Source organism: Choloepus didactylus, chromosome X (assembly GCF_015220235.1).
Source record: "Choloepus didactylus isolate mChoDid1 chromosome X, mChoDid1.pri, whole genome shotgun sequence".
Classification (NCBI taxonomy): Eukaryota; Metazoa; Chordata; class Mammalia; order Pilosa; family Megalonychidae; genus Choloepus; species Choloepus didactylus.
In genome coordinates, this window is record NC_051334.1 from 85758382 (window position 1) to 85779742 (window position 21361).

Consider the following 21361-nt stretch of genomic DNA (forward strand, 5'->3'; position numbering starts at 1 on the left):
CAGTTTTACTTCTTCTTTTCCAATTTGGATGCCTTTTATTTCTTTGTCTTGCCGGATTGCCCTGGCTAGCACTTCCAGCACAATGTTGAATAACAGTGGTGACAGCGGGCATCCTTGTCTTGTTCCTGATCTTAGAGGGAAGGCTTTCAGTCTCTCACCATTGAGTACTATGCTGGCTGTGGGTTTTTCATATATGCTCTTTATCATGTTGAGGAAGTTTCCTTCAATTCCTACCTTTTGAAGTGTTTTTATCAAAAAGGGATGTTGGATTTTGTCAAATGCTTTTTCAGCATCTATTGAGATGATCAATTGATTTTTCCCTTTCGAGTTTTTAATGTGTTGTAATACATTGATTGTTTTTCTGATGTTGAACCATCCTTGCATGCCTGGAATGAACCCCACTTGGTCATGGTGTATGATTTTTTTAATGTGTCTTTGGATTCGATTTGCAAGTATTTTGTTGAGGATTTTTGCATCTATATTCATTAGGGAGATTGGCCGGTAGTTTTCCTTTTTTGTAGCATCTTTGCCTGTTTTGGTATTAGATTGATGTTAGCTTCATAAAATGAGTTAGGTAGTGTTCCATTTTTTTCAATGTTTTGAAAGAGTTTGAGTAAGATTGGTGTCAGTTCTTTCTGGAAAGTTTGGTAGAATTCCCCTGTGAAGCCATCTGGCCCTGGGCATTTATTTGTGGGAAGATTTTTGATGACTGATTGGATCTCTTTGCTTGTGATGGGTTGGTTGAGGTCTTCTATTTCTTCTCTGGTCAGTCTAGGTTGTTCATATGTTTCCAGGAAATTGTCCATTTCTTCTACATTATCCAGTTTGTTGCCATACAGTTGTTCATAATATCCTCTTATAATTTTTTTAATTTCTTCAGGATCTGCAGTTATGTCACCTTTTTCATTCATTATTTGTTTATATGGGTCTTCTCTCTTTTTGATTTTGTCAGTCTAGCTAGGGGCTTGTCAATCTTGTTGATCTTCTCAAAGAACCAACTTTTGGTGATATTTATCCTTTCTATTGTTTTTTTGTTCTCTATGTCATTTATTTCTGCTTTAATCCTTGTTATTTCTTTTCTTCTACTTGGTTTAGGATTGGTTTGCTGTTCATTTTCTAGCTTCTTCAGTTGATCCATTAGTTCTTTGATTTTGGCTCTTTCTTCCTTTTTAATATATGCGTTTAGTGCTATAAATTTCCCCCTTAGCACTGCTTTTGCTGCATCCCACAGGTTTTGGTATGTTGTGTTCTCATTTTCATTCGTGTCTATATATTTAGCAATTTCTCTTGCTATTTCTTCTTTAACCCACTGATTGTTTAGGAGTGTGTTGTTTAACCTCCAGGTATTTGTGAATTTTCTAAGTCTCTGATGGTTATTGACTTCTAATTGTATTCCATTGTGGTCAGAGAATGTGCTTTGAATGATTTCAATCTTTTTAAATTTATTGAGGCTTGTTTTATGTCCCAGCATATGATCTATTCTGGAGAAAGTTCCGTGAGCACTAGAAAAGTATGTGTATCCTGGTGATTTGGGATGTAATGTCCTGTAGATGTCTGTTAAATCTAATTCATTTATCAGATTGTTTAGGTTTTCAATTTCCTTATTGGTCTTCTGTCTGGTTGATCTATCTATAGGAGAGAGTGATGTGTTGAAGTCTCCCACAATTATTGTGGAAACATCAATTGCTTCCTTTAGTTTTGCCAATGTTTCTCTCATGTATTTTGTGGCACCTTGATTGGGTGCATAGACATTTACGATTGTTATTTCTTCTTGCTGAATTGCCCCTTTTATTAGTATGTAGTGGCCTTCTTTGTCTCTCAAAACATCCCTGCATTTGAAGTCTATTTTATCTGAGATTAATATTGCTACACCTGCTTTCTTTTGGCTGTAGCTTGCATGAAATATTTTTTTCCATCCTTTCACTTTCAGTTTCTTTGTGTCCCTGTGTCTAAGATGAGTCTCTTGTATGCAACATATTGATGGTTCATTTTTTTTGATCCATTCTGCGAATCTATATCTTTTAATTGGGGAGTTTAATCCATTTACATTCAACGTTAAAACCGTGAAGGCATTTCTTGAATCGGCCATCTTATCCTTTGGATTATGTTTGCCATATTTTTCCCTCTCTCTATTAATATCCTTTATTGTACCCATACCGAATCTCTTTAGTACTGAACCTTTCTCCAAGTCTCTCTGTCCTGTCTTTGTTTCTCTGTCTGTAGGGCTCCCTTTAGTATCTCCAGTAGGGCAGGTCTCTTGTTAGCAAATTCTCTCAGCATTTCTTTGTCTGTGAAAAATTTAAGCTCTCCCTCAAATTTGAAGGAGAGCTTTGCTGGATAAAGTATTCTTGGCTGGAAATTCCTCTCTCTCAGAATTTTAAATATATCGTGCCATTGCCTTCTCGCCTCCATGGTGGCTGCTGAGTAGTCACTACTTAGTCTTATGCTGTTTCCTTTGTATGTGGTGAATTGCTTTTCTCTTGCTGCTTTCAGAACTTGCTCCTTCTCTTCTATGTTTGACAGTGTGATCAGTATATGTCTCGGAGTGGGTTTTTTTGGATTAAAAATCCTAGTGTAGTGTTTTAAACTCAACCCTCTTTTGATGTTAATCAAAGACTCGGAATTCAGATTGTAAAAGTTTATTGAAACAGTCAAAAGCAAATAGCCAGAGAGTTCATTATTTTTGCCACTACAATGTGTCATTCTCCATAGTATTTTAAAAATGCATAACAAGTGATGTTTAAACCATTACTAGAAAAGTAAATTAAGAGTATACTTAAGGCACTTCAGATGAGAGCTAATTTCAAAATATCCACAAAAGTAACAGTATTTTAAGTGTAGTAAATCTGCTTTCCACAGATTTTAGCCAGACTACCACTTTTCTCCTTATAGAAGAAGAATGTGCTCTTAAAAGTAAGGGAGACAAAACGAATTTGAAAAACTTTCATTCTTTCAGTGCTCATGGCAAATTATCTGGAGCTATACAGATTAAATAGCAGTCGTATTCCCCTGGTCAGTTTGTAAAAATCAGGGCATTTTTACACAAGTCTCAACCGTAAGAATCACAGCATAAATTACTTTGGCCTTAGACAAATACAAGAACAGCAGAAAAAGGGATCCAAAATCACACAATTTAGAGGGAGCAATTAACAAAAACGTGTCTCCACATAACTCCCACCCACCAAATCTACTAACAAAAAACTAAAAACAAAAACTCACATAAAACATTTCTTCTGAGGCAATTATATCCACCTCCTTCAGTAAAATTCTGTATCACATGGGAGGATTAATAGATGGTAATAGGAAGAGGCAGTTACAGTAGTTTGTTTTAAAATGTGATATTTCTAAAAATTATTTAAAATTTTTTGTCACAATCACAATTTGCTTCCATAATAGTGGCATTTCAGGTTACTTTTGATAACTATGAGGGAGGTTATAGTTATAGCTAATGATAACCATTAATTTACATACTTCACAGAAATTTGGTTAGCACATATGGCTATCTCCACTGAAGAGAAAAAGACAAAATTCAAAAACCCCTTCAAATTTTTACTTTGTTTCTCCACTTAAAAGGAGAGAATAAAGGCTAAAATGGCCAAAACAGAACAGCTTTCAAGAAACACTTAATTTCTATACACAGGCAACAACTCAATATTTCATGATTTTCTTTCCCTACTTTAGGTCCTCTTCTTAAACATAACGGTTAATGAAATATATTGTAACAGTAATACAGAATCAACTTCAGCTGATCTATGTGTAAGGCTATGCTTCACTTAAGAACAAATGAAATAAGTGAGAATCTCTAATCAGCAGAAACATTTTAAGCCATTTATAAATTACAGTGATTTAGCCCTAAGCTACATTTTTATTAGAGATGGGCCACTTTAAATAAAAGAATACTAGGGAGATGGAATGAATCCGAAATCTTTCCAAATACAAGGCAGTTACCATCACACTCATGCAGAAATCATAATTATGTATTGAGATTTTTTTTAAGGTCTATAGCTACCAATAAGCATAAAGATCACTGTATTTCTGTAGGAAAGACTTAGGAGGAAGAGGACTGGCTAGCCTTTGCCCTAAAGGCTAGAAGTATACTCTGAAAATTGTCTTCCACTTTAAGGAAACCATATAACACTCAGGATTTCTCTGCCTAAAAGGAAGTCATGCAAAGTATACATATCCATGCAAAGATGGAAAAACTAAGAATGGATTACTGATGCAGTTATCTGCAGCAGACATGAGGGAACACCTGTCCAGGATTCTTTCCTCTCTTTTGGTTAAGACAGTATGAAATTAGATGACCAAAAGTTAACTAAAGCCATTTTGAGCCTTGTCCTAATTAAAATGAAGTAGCAATTTAAAAATATTTATAATATACTTAATTCTACAAAATTAAATGCTCCATAAAGTTCACTGGGAGGGGGAAGGTAATGAAAAGGAGAATCTTATCCAAATGCTTTATGATTTTGACAGGAAATTGCTTAAGGCACTACACATATTCTTTGGTTAAATGATTAACTATTTAAATCACTTGAAAAAAAAAGAGGTAATATAAAATACACAAATTGAATTCTTCTTTTCAAATATATGGTTTTCAATTTCCTTTACTCCAGTGTCTATCTCTGGGATCTTTTTTAACTCATCAGAAAGCTGAAACAAAAAATATACAACAATCTATTAGTCTCAGAAAGAAATGTAGCCTTTATTTCTAAAATGTATAGTATATCTTGATTTTAGCATATCAAAGAGCATTTTGGTGCACATATGATAATCCTTGAGTATCAGTAACAGAAAGGGAGAAACACTGAGACTAGGTAGTGTTAGGAGAAAAGGAAATACACATAACCTAAAGTTAAAATATTTCCTGACTAGAGACACCAATTAACAACTGAATCAACCCTGCTGATCAAAAAGTAACAGGAGTCCCAGCAAGATTACACTCACATTCCAGTTAGTATTCTATAGATGACAAATTATTTTTTTAAGGTTTTTTAAAATTTTAATACATTTTTATTGTGAACTTTAACATATATACATAACAGTGGTAACTTTCAAAGTATGATTTAACAAGTAGTTAAAGAGCAAATGACAAATTATTTTTAAATGCATATATATGGAAGAATAAAAGCATAAATTTGGAATATTAAAGATGAAATAGTCAAAGTTCTAGGTGGCATCTGTCTTAAAACTAAGAAAAATGAAAAAGAAGATTAATTTATGTTGTTCTTTGATCAAGAGGCATCTAGGAATGCCACAATAAAATGAATCAACTAGGAAGTTATTCAAAATTATATACTAAAAATTTACATTAAAAATAATATGAGGAATGAATTTAAGTCTCAGAAATATTAGTTGATATATTTTACCTTTAGTGTTCATAGTCTTTGATACAACAGGATAGTGATGTATTAAAAAATAGGAATTACATTAACTGACACTCAGATTATAAAACCAAGAATGTCCCCCTTTATGCAGGTACATTTCTTCTGGCTATTAATAAGGTAAAATCAAGAACCTATAACTAGGGGAATAATTTCCTCTCTAAGTCTTAGGGACCTTTATGAAAACATTTCAAGGTAATTAGATCTTCTTAAATACTTTTTCTTATACTCTCTACAAAATATATTCTGATCAAATGTTTTGTTTATGCCATTTAAATAACCTTGGGGAGTAGAGGAAGTTTTTTTAAAGAAAGAATTATTTCCTCCTCAAGAGGAAGTATAGTATGCAGACAAGGAACTATGAGAGAAAACATGGTGTAAAATGTAATGACCAAGGGGCAAGATGGCGGCATAGAGAAGAGTGGAAGCTAAGTAGTCGCCCTGGAACAACTACAAAAAACCAGAAACAACTAGTAAATAATCCAGAATAACTGCAGGGGGACAAACGAGACCATCCACTCATCATACACCAACCTGAATTGGGAGGAATGCCCGAGAACACAGCATAAAATCTGTAAGTAAAACCTGCGGAACCAAGTTGTGGGACCCCCTCCCCCATAGCCCGAGCTGCAGAGCCGCGTGGTGCCAGAGAGAAGCTCTCTCCCAGCAAGCGAATATAGCTCAGCTGAGCTCCAACTGGGGTTTTAAGTAGCGAGTGTGAACTGCTCACTACAGGTACGCATCCCCAAAAAACAGACAGAGGCTTTGGGTGACGACCGACCTGGGAGAGCCGGAGGGTCGCCTTGGACTGGGTCTGAAGGGGACTATCTGTTTCTTTTTTGGCTCAGTGGAGAAAGCCCCAGTCATTTTCAGTTTCCAGGGCTGTGAAGCAGAGAAGGGTGGAGACACCACAAGCAGAGAGACCACTGAAATGCTAATGACCTCCACCTGGGAGCTCTGTCTTCTCTAGGAGGAAAGGGGTGGGGCCCTTTCCATTCAGAACCAGACCCCAGAGCCTGGGGGAACACGGCCACACCTCCTCACACCAGTCAAGAATTATAGGCTAACAGGCGCCACCTGCTGGGCAGAAAAGCACAGTGACCTGAGGCATCAAAGGGTGGAGCAATTTTCTAAGACACACCCACAGGGAAACCAGATACTGAATATTTCTTCCCTTTGGGACCTGAGCCTGTTCTGGTCTGGGAAAACCTGATTTGGATAACCAAGGAAACCATGCCTAGACAACAGAAAATTACAACCTACACTAAGAAAAACAAAGTTATGGCCCAGTCAAAGGAACAAACGTACACTTCAACTGAGATACAGGAATTTAAACAACTAATGCTAAATCAGTTCAGAAAGTTTAGAGAAGATATTGCAAAAGAGATAGAGGCTGTAAAGGAAGCACTGGGCATGTATACAGCAGAAATCAAAAGTTCAAAAAAACAACTAGTAGAATCTATGGAAATGAAAGGCACAACATAAGAGATGAAAGACACAATGGAAACATACAACAGCAGATCTCAAGAGGCAGAAGAAGACACTCAGGAACTGGAGAACAAAACACCTGAAAGCCTACACGCAAAGGAGCAGATGGAGAAAAGAATGAAAAAATATGAGCAACGTCTCCGGAAACTCAAGGATGAAACAAAGTACAATAATGTACGTATCATTGGTGTCCCAGAAGGAGAAGAGAAGGGAAAGGGGGCAGAAGCAATAATAGAGGAAATAATTAACGAAAATTTCCCATCTCTTATGAAAGACATAAAATTACAGATCCAAGAAGCGCAGCGTACTCCAAACAGAAGAGATATGAATAGGCCTACGCCAAGACACTTAATAATCAGATTATCAAATGTCAAAGACAAAGAGAGAATCCTGAAAGCAGCAAGAGAAAAGCGATCCATTACATACAAAGGAAGCTTCATAAGACTATGTGCGGATCTCTCAGCAGAAACCATGGAGGCAAGAAGGAAGTGGTGTGATATATTTAAGATACTGAAAGAGAAAAACCGCCAACCAAGAATCCTGTATCCAGCAAAGCTGTCCTTCGAATATGAGGGAGAGCTCAAAATATTTTCTGACAAACAGACAATGAGAGACTTTGTGAACAAGACACCTGCCCTACAGGAAATACTAAAGGGAGCACTACACGGTGATAGAAGACAGGAGTGCGTGGTTTGGAACACAATTTTGGGAGATGGTAGCACAACAATGTAAGTACACTGAACAAAGGTAACTATGAATACAGTTGAGAGAGGAAGGTGGGGAGCATGTGAGACACCACAAGAAAGGAGGAAAGATAAAGACTGGGACTGTGTAACTTGGTGAAATCTAGAGTATTCAACAATTGTGATAAAATGTACAAATATGTTCTTTTATGAGGGAGAACAAGCAAATGTCTACCTTGCAAGGTGTTAAAAATGGGGAGGCACTGGGGGAGGGATGCAATCAGCATAAACTAGAGATTGTAACTAATAGAATCATTGTATTATGCTTCCTTTAATGTAACAAAGGTGATATACCAAGGTGAATGCAGATAAGGGGGGGGGATAGGGGAGGCATGTTAGACACGACATTGGTGGTATTGTCTGATTCTTTATTCTACTTTGATTTAAGGTTATTTTTCCTTTTGCTGCTTCCTAGCTGTCTTTTTTTTTCCTCTTTCTTTTGCCTCTCTGCCTTCTTTGACTCTCCCTCCTGCCTTGTGGAAGAAATGTAGATGCTCTTATATAGATAATGGTGAAGCTGGTGAACACATAAATGTATGACCATGCAGAAAACCATCGATTATTTACTTGGGATGGAATGTATGGTGAGTGAACAAAACCATATTAAAAAAAATGGGTTGATGACAAAACCTCGAGGGCAATATACTGAGTGACATAAGCCAGACACATTAGGACAATTATTGCAGGGTCTCACTGATAGGAACTAATTATAATATGTAAACTCATAGACATGAAATATAAGGTACCAAGATATAGGACGAGGCTTAGGAATGGGGAGTGGTTGCTTAGTATGAGCAGAATGTTCAATTAGGATGAACTTAAATGTTTGGAAATGAATAGGGGTGTTGGTAGCAAGATGTGAGAATAACTAACAGCGCCGATTGGTGTGTGAATGAGGTGGAAAGGGGAAGCTCAGAGTCATATATGTTACCAGAAGGAAAGTTGGAGGTCAAAAGATGGGAATGTATAAAACTGAATCCTATGGTGGGCAATGTCCATGATCAACTGTACAAATACTAGAAATCGCTTCCATGAACCAGAACAAATGTATGACAACACAATTAGAAGTTAATAATAGAGGGGCATATAGGGAAGAACTATATACCTATTACAAACTATATACTACAGTTAGTAGTATTTCAACATTTTTTCATAAACAGTAAAAAATGTACTATATCAGTACTACGAGTCAACAATTGAGGGGGGTTGGTTAGGGATAGGGGAGGATTAGTTTCCTTTTGTTTTCTTTTTTTTTTTTTTTCATCTTTCACTTTATTTCTTGTCTGGAGTAATGAAAAGTTTCTAAAAATTGAACAAAAATTAAGTGTGATGGATGCACAGCTGTATGAGGGTACCCAGGGGCAAGTGATTGTACACTTTGGATCTTTGGATAATTGTATGGTATCTGAACAATCTCAATAAAAATGAAAAAAAAAAAATGTAATGACCATTATGTGTTGTTATAAATTTCTAGGTTAAATTAGGTGATGTCAGAATAACCCTGAGAGTGTTCCTGAGAAGTCATATGTACCATCATTATCTTAATTTTTATGTGCAACATATCTAAATTAAAGCATATCCCTTTGCTCTAGAAGCTAGAACAGAGCAGAGCAAAAAAGAATACAGTATAAGAAAATATAATAAAGCAACACCAATTCTGATCATTGCAAGTTTAGGTAATCATTATAAAAATAAAAAATAAGAATCATACCTATATGGATATCCATGATATTTAGATCTGAAAATAGAGAGCATCCAACTGAAGAATAATACAACAAGTCCAATACCAGCCACACACATTACTGCAGAAAAACAAAAGTAGAGTAAAATGAGCATGTTACGCATACTAAATAATCAGGGCACAAAGCTTAGTCTATACTTCCTAGAGTAAAAACAAGTGCTTTGATTTATTGATAAATTTCAACTTTGCAATGATTTTCTTCCCCATTGTTTAATCTTCAGAAGCCTGCCTTTGCCTTTAATTTGTTCCATTACAATATAATGTTGGTTCTGTTTATGTACTTCTGAATCGCAATTACATGAAATCCTTTAAACCTACCACACTCAAGAATTTAGTGTCAGAAACATTTTACTATTGACAAGAAAATCACTAAATTCTCATTAATTTAATAAACCTTTTTGAAATCTTTAAAAGTGGCCTTATTATATTATTGATAAATACTGACTTAGAGACATCTGATAAAATCATTGTGACAGCCTCCTTTGAAAGTACTTTATTCATGCACAGGTAACTATACTGCTTTGTATGAGGAACTCATTAAACATGGATTCCTCATTTGAATGAGGAAAAAGTCTGATTCTAAATTCATGGCTCTCTCTGCTATTCCCAGATGCTCTGATTCAGCATAGCAGTTACCCTTAACCCCAGATACTGAATCCACAATGTTCAAGCATGTATTCCCATGACTCAAGGCTCTTTGAGTTCCTGGACTAAGACTGGCTAAGAATCACAGAGGCAGGGATGTGGGGAAGCATGTATGTTACAGCAATGGAAGCTCTAGGGAAACACTTAGCAGCTGACACTAAAAACAATTTTTAGTTTTGTTATACTTAGGGAACAATTTTTTTCCCTTTTCTAATTGTCATACAATATGATTAGTGGCTAAAATATAAATGTTAAAAATAATATTTTCTGAGTATTAACACATGCTCAATGTGGAAGGTAGTTTTTTCCCTAATATAACATACGTTTACATGCACATATACAGCATTATTATATACATATATCTGTAGCCTACTTTTTACTTATAACATTATATAAAAAAGTGCTTAGAGTACTTCCTGATACATAAGTGCTAAATAAATGTTTGTTATTATTATTTGTAATTATTCCATTTGGTTAAAATCTTAAAAATGGATCAAATTGTGATTATTTCCAAGTCTTTTAATAAATGTTGACAAAATATTATCAATTTAAATTCACACAAGTAGTGTGCCTATATGGCATTTTCCCAATTTTGAATAATGAAATAGTCAATTTTTACAAAAGCAGGCAATGAAAAGATATATACTGACTGAACCAAAAATTTATGCATTAGTTCTTTTTTTCTAACAAGTAAAAATTCATTTCAGTTCAGCAAAACAGGTAACCCTCAAATTTGAAATCCAATGTCTTCATCTTTGTTCTAGAAAATAAAGTAAATATTAGATTTTATTTAGGTAGATTAATTTTGATGACATTTATAGGTTCATGCAAAACAAGAGGAAAAAGACTAAGATTCTAACAGATAAATGGCCAGAAGACAATTTACAGAAAAGAAAACTTGAATGGTTAATAAATAGTTAGGAAAAAATTCAACCTAATAATCTAAGAACTACAAAATAATATAATATTTTTCCCTTATCTATTTAGTAGACACACACACAATTATCTAATGCTGATTAAGTTACAATGAAACAAGAATTCTTAAATACCATCAGTAGGACTCTAGATTGCTATAACTTTTGGAGAATGTGGTTATCACTATTTTTTAAAAATCAAGAGAATTGAAAACACTCATACACAGGACCACACAGTTATTCTACTTGTAGGAATCTATTTTAAAGAAATAATATGAAATGAGGATGAAGCTTAATGTACCATGATAGTCACTATAGCAGTATTCATAATGGTTAAGAAAATTATGGTAAAATTAGAGTACAATTAAAAATATATGCATTAGAAAATATTTATTAACTTAGGAAAATAGTCCGGTTTAAAAAGGAGTTTTAGATTGAAAATTTTATGCATACAGTTTTAAACATGTTTGAAAAATAGAAGGAAATATATGATGCTAAAATTATTAGTTTTATAGTGGTGGAATAATGGATGAATCTTCCCCCAATCCCAATGTTTTATACTCCTGTTTCTTCCACATTTTCTATAACGAGCCTATATTACTTTTATAATAGTAAATAAGTAAAATAACATCCTTATACTATAACTAAGGGGGAAAATGATTCAAAGAAAATTCTTTTTCTCTATTAAAGGCAGAATTGTTACATTTTGGCAAAGGATGTAACTTACTCTTTCGCTTTCCAATATCCATGTCAGAGGTAGCAGCTTCGCATAAAAGTACCATCCCTAAGGTCACCCCACCATCTTAGAAAAATTGGTTAAGAAGAAATTCACAAAGGCATAAAAGCAATAACAACTTAATATCCCTAGTCTCTCATGAAGAAAATTAAAATGAGTAAGTATATAAACCTTCAATTCTTAATTACAAAAAAAATAAAGTAACCAAAATAAGTAATCTTTGTGCCCATACAGTATAAAAATTTAGTACAAAGATATAATAAAATTGTATTTGATAACCTACCTGTACATTTTTCAACAGTCATCCCTATACCATACATAGTTTAAAATATTAAATAGCTATTCTGAATAGTTCAACCACCTTCCAAAAAGAAATATTTGAAATGTACCCCAATTAAAGACTAGAAACTAATTTTTTTTTAATCATCATTTTATTGAGATATATTCACATACCACGCAGTCATACAAAACAAATTGTACTTTCGATTGTTTACAGTACCATTACATAGTTGTACATTCATCACCTAAATCAATCCCTGACACCTTCATTAGCACACACACAAAAATAACAAGAATAATAATTAGAGTGAAAAAGAGCAATTGAAGTAAAAAAGAACACTGGGTACCTTTGTCTGTTTGTTTGCTTCCCCTACTTTTCTACACATCCATCCATAAACTAGACAAAGTGGAGTTTGGTCCTTATGGCATTCCCAATCCCACTGTCACCCCTCATAAGCTACATTTTTATACAACTGTCTTCGAGATTCATGGGTTCTGGGTTGTAGTTTAATAGTTTCAGGTATCCACCACCAGCTACCCCAATTCTTTAGAACCTAAAAAAGGTTGTCTAAAGTGTGCGTAAGAGTGCCCACCAGAGTGATCTCTCGGCTCGTTTTGGAATCTCTCTGCCACTGAAGCTTATTTCATAGAAACTAATTTTTATTTGAAAAAACAACTTCTAAACAATTTCTCCATAATTTCAATAATTAACTTTTAAAGCACTAATTACTATTAAGCTATTAAGCTACCTGATTTTGTCCTACTCTAAACAAACAAAAAAAGAAAATCCCACATGCTATGATCACTTTTATTCAGCTTAATAAAAGGAATTCCATAAATACAAAATAGAACTACTCATGCAAATAGGTAACACATGGCATGGTTGAATGCTAAAATAAGCAAAGCTGAAATTTAAAACAAACAGAATGAGTTCTAGTAGAAAAGAAAGATTCACCCTGCAGTTTGGTGAATACTAATATCAGTTAAAAATTGCCAAATTAATTATGCATACACACATGCATATTGTATGCTACCACATGTGGGTACAACTAAGCAGAAAGGGAAAAATAGGTGTTCGGATGAGGCTTGAATTTATAATTGGCTCTATAATTTGTCCATTCATCCCTTCATTACCATCTTGCACTCTCTTCAATAGCCCCTTGTTAGGGATGACACCCATTCATTATGTTTTTATTTGCTCAGCCAAGCCTTCTTCTCCAGCAATTGATGTGGGTTTTTTCTTTTCTTTTTCTGTTTTTGCTTACTGAGGTTCTTTATATCCAGGTATGTGAAAAGACTGATCATTTCTATAGGCTTTGGTTTTAGAGTGCTCTCTGATTAATGGTTCAGAATTCTGTGTTTGGAACTTTCTTCGTATCATGGTCTATATGCTTTTGCTTTGAAAGAGCTTTCCATCTCACTGTATACCAGCAAGGTCTTTCTGTACTACAGGTTCTCAGCTGTAAAGAACTATGATACACTTCCATGTATATTGTTTCATTTCATTTATTGATTAATTAAACATTTACTAACAGTGCCTACTGTATGCCAGTCACTACTAGTTGTTGTAGTTACAAAGTTTAAGAGAATATAGACAGTTTTATGGACAAGTTTACACTCTAGTGGAAGAGACAAACAAAATTAATAAATACAAAAAAAAGAAAAGAAAAAATCAAAATAAATAATAATAAATACATTATCCCATTAAATGTTACTTTGGGAGAAATGAAAAGAAAACAGAGGAGGTGGTATTCCATAATACACAAGAATTATGCTATTAAAAGAGCTAATAGAATTAAAGTAAATTATATAGGACAAAGGCAAAGACATTTGCATAAAATGAACCATGATTACAAAATTGTGGAAAAATGTTTAAAATTATTTAATTACTATTGTCCAAAGTAGATTTAAACAACAAGGTACATTTCTTTGCATATAAAATTAATAGTTTTAAATAAAGGGAACACATACTAATGGTAGGACTGCTGAGGATACCAATGAACTTATATATTTCTGACAGCAAAACCCTTTTGGAAAACAATTTGGACTTTCCAACAAGAGCAACAGACAAAATCATACCCTGTGTTTCAAATCTTACTTCTGGAAATTTAGAAATATGACAAATTGCTTTAACCGCCCAGAAAACATCTGAAATTTCAAACAGTATGAGAATAATTGAATTATGATATATCTATTATAAAAACATTAAAATGAGTATTTTTTCTTTTCCTGGTTTGCATATTCTAGTTTCTCTGTAACTCTCATGTAGTTTTCTAACTATGAAGGCCATACAACAATATAAAAAACACTTTTATACATTAAGATACATTAAGGTACAAACAGCAGTATTTATTATTTATTTTGATTTTTTTCATTTCTTCTTTTTTTGTATTTATTAATTTCATTATAAAAACATTAAAAAGAGTATTTTTTCTATTCCTGGTTTATATATTCTAGTTTCTCTGTAACTCTCATATACTTTTGTAACTATGAAGGCTATACAACAATATAGAAAACACTTTTATACATTAAGATACAAACAGCAGGCAAAGTATGTCTACAGCAAAAAAAAACCAAAAGGAACCCCCCCACACACACATACCCAAACATATATATGGGCAAAGAATGCAAGAGAATATTCAAAAATAAACATAGTTTTTTTATGTTAGGGTTTTAGATTATGGGGAAAATTTTTCTGTACAACTAACTTACAAATTTTGTTTAATTTTATTGTAGTAACATAAAAATGATTTAAATTTTTCCATTTTACCTACTGTACTGGTTTGAATCTATTACGTGCCTCATAAACGCCATTTCCTTTTTTTTTTTTTAGGATTAGAGGGACTGGTTGTTTATTTCAAAAAGAAATTTGTCAATTTTCAGTATCAAAACAGTGCATTATTGGTGTCTCTTTCTCCCAATCTGCCCCCAAAAGAGACCACACCAAGGAGGGTACATTTTAATCCAATAAGCTGCAGGATGCACACCTAACAGACCTCACAGAAACCTCACCAAAAAGGGGGAACCTGGGTGGGAAAGGGATTTGCAAAAGATAAGCATACTGCCAGCCTAGACTGGAGAGACCAATCATAGCCAGACAGTCCGCAACCCAAAAGAAGCAGATTCAACATAATATAAAACTAAAGATAAGTTTATACATAAGCTATTCAAAATTTCTCCAGTACTGGCTGATACAAAGCATGAGAAAGCCATGTTCTTTTTTTTTTTTTTTTTATCTTCATTTTATTGAGATATATTCACATACCACGCAGTCATACGAAACAAATCGTACTTTCGATTGTTTACAGTACCATTACATAGTTGTACATTCATCACCTAAATCAATCCCTGACACCTTCATTAGCACACACACAAAAATAACAAGAATAATAATTAGAGTGAAAAAGAGCAATTGAAGTAAAAAAGAACACTGGGTACCTTTGTCTGTTTGTTTCCTTCCCCTATTTTTCTACTCATCCATCCATAAACTAGACAAAGGGGAGTGTGGTCCTTATGGCTTTCCCAATCCCATTGTCACCCCTCATAAGCTACATTTTTATACAACTGTCTTTGAGATTCATGGGTTCTGGGTTGTAGTTTGATAGTTTCAGGTATCCACCACCAGCTACCCCAATTCTTTGGAACCTAAAAAGGGTTGTCTAAAGTGTGCATAAGAGTGCCCACCAGAGTGACCTCTCGGCTCCTTTTGGAATCTCTCTGCCACTGAAGCTTATTTCATTTCCTTTCACATCCCCCTTTTGGTCAAGATGTTCTCCGTCCCACGATGCCAGGTCTACATTCCTCCCCGGGAGTCATATTCCACGTTGCCAGGGAGATTCACTCCCCTGGGTGTCTGATCCCACGTAGGGGGGAGGGCAGTGATTTCACCTTTCAAGTTGGCTTAGCTAGAGAGACAGGGCCACATCTGAGCAACAAAGAGGCATTCGGGAGGAGGCTCTTAGGCACAACCATAGGGAGGCCTAGCCTCTCCTTTGCAGCAACCGTCTTCCCAAGGGTAAAACCTGTGGTAGAGGGCTCAACCCATCAAACCACCAGTCCCCTATGTCTGTGGTCATGTTAGCAACCATGGAGGTGGGGTAGGCGAATACCCCTGCATTCTCCACAGGCTCCTAAAGGGGGCACTACATGTTTTTTTTTTCCTTGTTTTTCTTTTTTTTTTTTTTTTAACTTTCCGTTTTTTTTTTTTAATCTTCATTTTATTGAGATATATTCACATACCACGCAGTCATACGAAACAAATCGTACTTTCGATTGTTTACAGTACCATTACATAGTGGTACATTCATCACCCAAATCAATCCCTGACACCTTCATTAGCACACACACAAAAATAACAAGAATAATAATTAGAGTGAAAAAAGAGCAATTGAAGTAAAAAAGAACACTGGGTACCTTTGTCTGTTTGTTTCCTTCCCCTATTTTTCTACTCATCCATCCATAAACTAGACAAAGTGGAGTGTGGTCCTTATGGCTTTCCCAATCCCATTGTCACCCCTCATAAGCTACATTTTTATACAACTGTCTTCGAGATTCATGGGTTCTGGGTTGTAGTTTGATAGTTTCAGGTATCCACCACCAGCTACCCCAATTCTTTAGAACCTAAAAAGGGTTGTCTAAAGTGTACGTAAGAGTGCCCACCAGAGTGACCTCTCGGCTCCTTTTGGAATCTCTCTGCCACTGAAGCTTATTTCATTTCCTTTCACATCCCCCTTTTGGTCAAGAAGATGTTCTCCGTCCCACGATGCCAGGTCTACATTCCTCCCCGGGAGTCATATTCCACGTTGCCAGGGAGATTCACTCCCCTGGGTGTCTGATCCCACGTAGGGGGGAGGGCAGTGATTTCACCTTTCAAGTTGGCTTAGCTAGAGAGACAGGGCCACATCTGAGCAACAAAGAGGCATTCGGGAGGAGGCTCTTAGGCACAACCATAGGGAGGCCTAGCCTCTCCTTTGCAGCAACCGTCTTCCCAAGGGTAAAACCTGTGGTAGAGGGCTCAACCCATCAAACCACCAGTCCCCTATGTCTGTGGTCATGTTAGCAACCATGGAGGTGGGGTAGGCGAATACCCCTGCATTCTCCACAGGCTCCTAAAGGGGGCACTACATGTTTTTTTTTTTCCTTGTTTTTCTTTTTTTTTTTTTTTAACTTTCCGTTTTCTTTTTTTTAATCTTCATTTTATTGAGATATATTCACATACCACGCAGTCATACGAAACAAATCGTACTTTCGATTGTTTACAGTACCATTACATAGTGGTACATTCATCACCCAAATCAATCCCTGACACCTTCATTAGCACACACACAAAAATAACAAGAATAATAATTAGAGTGAAAAAGAGCAATTGAAGTAAAAAAGAACACTGGGTACCTTTGTCTGTTTGTTTCCTTCCCCTATTTTTCTACTCATCCATCCATAAACTAGACAAAGTGGAGTGTGGTCCTTATGGCTTTCCCAATCCCATTGTCACCCCTCATAAGCTACATTTTTATACAACTGTCTTCGAGATTCATGGGTTCTGGGTTGTAGTTTGATAGTTTCAGGTATCCACCACCAGCTACCCCAATTCTTTAGAACCTAAAAAGGGTTGTCTAAAGTGTACGTAAGAGTGCCCACCAGAGTGACCTCTCGGCTCCTTTTGGAATCTCTCTGCCACTGAAGCTTATTTCATTTCCTTTCACATCCCCCTTTTGGTCAAGAAGATGTTCTCCGTCCCACGATGCCAGGTCTACATTCCTCCCCGGGAGTCATATTCCACGTTGCCAGGGAGATTCACTCCCCTGGGTGTCTGATCCCACGTAGGGGGGAGGGCAGTGATTTCACCTTTCAAGTTGGCTTAGCTAGAGAGACAGGGCCACATCTGAGCAACAAAGAGGCATTCGGGAGGAGGCTCTTAGGCACAACCATAGGGAGGCCTAGCCTCTCCTTTGCAGCAACCGTCTTCCCAAGGGTAAAACCTGTGGTAGAGGGCTCAACCCATCAAACCACCAGTCCCCTATGTCTGTGGTCATGTTAGCAACCATGGAGGTGGGGTAGGCGAATACCCCTGCATTCTCCACAGGCTCCTAAAGGGGGCACTACATGTTTTTTTTTTCCTTGTTTTTCTTTTTTTTTTTTTTTAACTTTCCGTTTTCTTTTTTTTAATCTTCATTTTATTGAGATATATTCACATACCACGCAGTCATACAAAACAAATCGTACTTTCGATTGTTTACAGTACCATTACATAGTGGTACATTCATCACCCAAATCAATCCCTGACACCTTCATTAGCACACACACAAAAATAACAAGAATAATAATTAGAGTGAAAAAGAGCAATTGAAGTAAAAAAGAACACTGGGTACCTTTGTCTGTTTGTTTCCTTCCCCTATTTTTCTACTCATCCATCCATAAACTAGACAAAGTGGAGTGTGGTCCTTATGGCTTTCCCAATCCCATTGTCACCCCTCATAAGCTACATTTTTATACAACTGTCTTCGAGATTCATGGGTTCTGGGTTGTAGTTTGATAGTTTCAGGTATCCACCACCAGCTACCCCAATTCTTTAGAACCTAAAAAGGGTTGTCTAAAGTGTACGTAAGAGTGCCCACCAGAGTGACCTCTCGGCTCCTTTTGGAATCTCTCTGCCACTGAAGCTTATTTCATTTCCTTTCACATCCCCCTTTTGGTCAAGAAGATGTTCTCCGTCCCACGATGCCAGGTCTACATTCCTCCCCGGGAGTCATATTCCACGTTGCCAGGGAGATTCACTCCCCTGGGTGTCTGATCCCACGTAGGGGGGAGGGCAGTGATTTCACCTTTCAAGTTGGCTTAGCTAGAGAGACAGGGCCACATCTGAGCAACAAAGAGGCATTCGGGAGGAGGCTCTTAGGCACAACCATAGGGAGGCCTAGCCTCTCCTTTGCAGCAACCGTCTTCCCAAGGGTAAAACCTGTGGTAGAGGGCTCAACCCATCAAACCACCAGTCCCCTATGTCTGTGGTCATGTTAGCAAACATGAAGGTGGGGTAGGCGAATACCCCTGCATTCTCCACAGGCTCCTCAAGGGGGAACTACATCTTTTTTTTTTTCCTTGTTTTTCTTCTTTTTTTTTTTTTTTAACTTTCCCTTCTTTATTAAATCAACTGTATGAAAAAAAAGTTAAAAAGAAAACAAACATACAATAAAAGAACATTTCAAAGAGACCATAACAAGGGAGTAAGAAAAAGACAACTAACCTAAGATAACTGCTTAACTTCCAACATGTTCCTACTTTACCCCAAGAAAGTTACCTAATATAGCAACATTTCTGTGAACTTGCTCCTACTATATCCATCAGAAATTAACAGACCATAGTCATTCCTGGGCATCCCCAGAAGGTTAAATAGCTTATCTGTTCTTCTTGGATTATTGTTCCCCCTTCCTTAATTGCTCTCTCTTGCTAGTTCCCCTACATTCTACATTATAAACCATTTGTTTTACATTTTTCAAAGTTCACATTAGTGGTAGCATATAATATTTCTCTTTTTGTGCCTGGCTTATTTCGCTCAGCATTATGTCTTCAAGGTTCATCCATGTTGTCATATGTTTCACGAGATCGTTCCTTCTTACTGCCGCGTAGTATTCCATCGTGTGTATATACCACATTTTATTTATCCACTCATCTGTTGAAGGACATTTGGGTTGTTTCCATCTCTTGGCAATTGTGAATAATGCTGCTATGAACATTGGCGTGCAGATATCTGTTCGTGTCACTGCTTTCCGATCTTCCGGGTATATACCGAGAAGTGCAATTGCTGGATCGAATGGTAACTCTATATCTAGTTTTCTAAGGAACTGCCAGACTGACTTCCAGAGTGGCTGAACCATTATACAGTCCCACCAACAAAGAATAAGAGTTCCAATTTCTCCACATCCCCTCCAGCATTTGTAGTTTCCTGTTTGTTTAATGGCAGCCATTCTAACCGGTGTTAGATGGTATCTCATTGTGGTCTTAATTTGCATCTCTCTAATAGCTAGTGAAGCTGAACATTTTTTCATGTGTTTCTTGGCCATTTGTATTTCCTCTTCAGAGAACTGTCTTTTCATATCTTTTGCCCATTTTATAATTGGGCTGTCTGTACTATTGTCATTGAGTTGTAGGATTTCTTTGTATATGCAAGATACCAGTCTTTTGTCAGATACATGGTTTCCAAAAATTTTTTCCCATTGAGTTGGCTGCCTCTTTACCTTTTTGAGAAATTCCTTTGAGGTGCAGAAACTTCTAAGCTTGAGGAGTTCCCATTTATCTATTTTCTCTTTTGTTGCTTGTGCTTTTGGTGTAAAGTCTAGGAAGTGGCCGCCTAATACAAGGTCTTGAATATGTTTTCCTACATTATCTTCTAGGAGTTTTATGGTACTTTCTTTTATATTGAGATCTTTGGTCCATTTTGAGTTAATTTTTGTGTAGGGGGTGAGGTAGGGGTCCTCTTTCATTCTTTTGGATATGGATATCCAACTCTCCCAGCCCCATTTGTTGAAAAGACCATTATGGCTCAGTTCAGTGACTTTGGGGGCCTTATCAAAGATCAGTCGGCCATAGATCTGAGGGTCTATCTCTGAATTCTCAATTCGACTCCATTGATCTATATGTCTGTCTTTGTGCCAGTACCATGCTGTTTTGGCAACTGTGGCTTTGTAATAAGCTTCAAAGTCAGGGAGTGTAAGTCCTCCCACTTCGTTTTTCTTTTTTAGGGTGTCTTTAGCAATTCAAGGCATCTTCCCTTTCCAAATAAATTTGATAACTAGCTTTTCCAAGTCTGCAAAGTAGGTTGTTGGAATTTTGATTGGGATTGCATTGAATCTGTAGATGAGTTTGGGTAGAATTGACATCTTAATGACATTTAGCCTTCCTATCCATGAACATGGAATATTTTTCCATCTTTTAAGGTCCCCTTCTATTTCTTTTAGTAGAGTTATGTAGTTTTCTTTGTATAGGTCTTTTACATCTTTGGTTAAGTTTATTCCTAAGTACTTGATTTTTTTAGTTGCTATTGAAAATGGTATCTTTTTCTTGAGTGTCTCTTCAGTTTGTTCGTTTCTAGCATATAGAAACATTACTGACTTATGTGCATTAATCTTGTATCCCGCTACTTTGCTAAATTTGTTTATTAGCTCTAGTAGATGTATCGTCGATTTCTCAGGGTTTTCTAGATATAAGATCATATCATCTGCAAACAATGACAGTTTTACTTCTTCTTTTCCAATTTGGATGCCTTTCATTTCTTTGTCTTGCCGGATTGCCCTGGCTAGCACTTCCAGCACAATGTTGAATAACAGTGGTGACAGCGGGCATCCTTGTCTTGTTCCTGATCTTAGAGGGAAGGCTTTCAGTCTCTCACCATTGAGTACTATGCTGGCTGTGGGTTTTTCATATATGCTCTTTATCAT

At 36.2% G+C, this 21361-nt stretch overlaps 1 protein-coding gene across 2 annotated transcripts in view; it reads right to left on the reverse strand.

Annotated features, from left to right (window-relative positions):
* Nucleotides 1–2623: 2623 nt before the first annotated feature.
* The window catches only part of MAGT1 (magnesium transporter 1), a 77703-nt gene continuing 58965 nt past the window's right edge, over nt 2624–21361 (reverse strand). For both annotated transcript variants that reach the window (XM_037821714.1, XM_037821713.1), the window contains exons 8-10: nt 11643–11717; nt 9327–9417; nt 2624–4653 (exon numbers count right to left, since the gene is read on the reverse strand). In XM_037821714.1, coding sequence (XP_037677642.1) covers nt 4638–4653; nt 9327–9417; nt 11643–11717 — 182 coding nt within the window. In that variant the 3' untranslated portion in view covers nt 2624–4637. The remainder of the gene's footprint in view (nt 4654–9326; nt 9418–11642; nt 11718–21361) is intronic.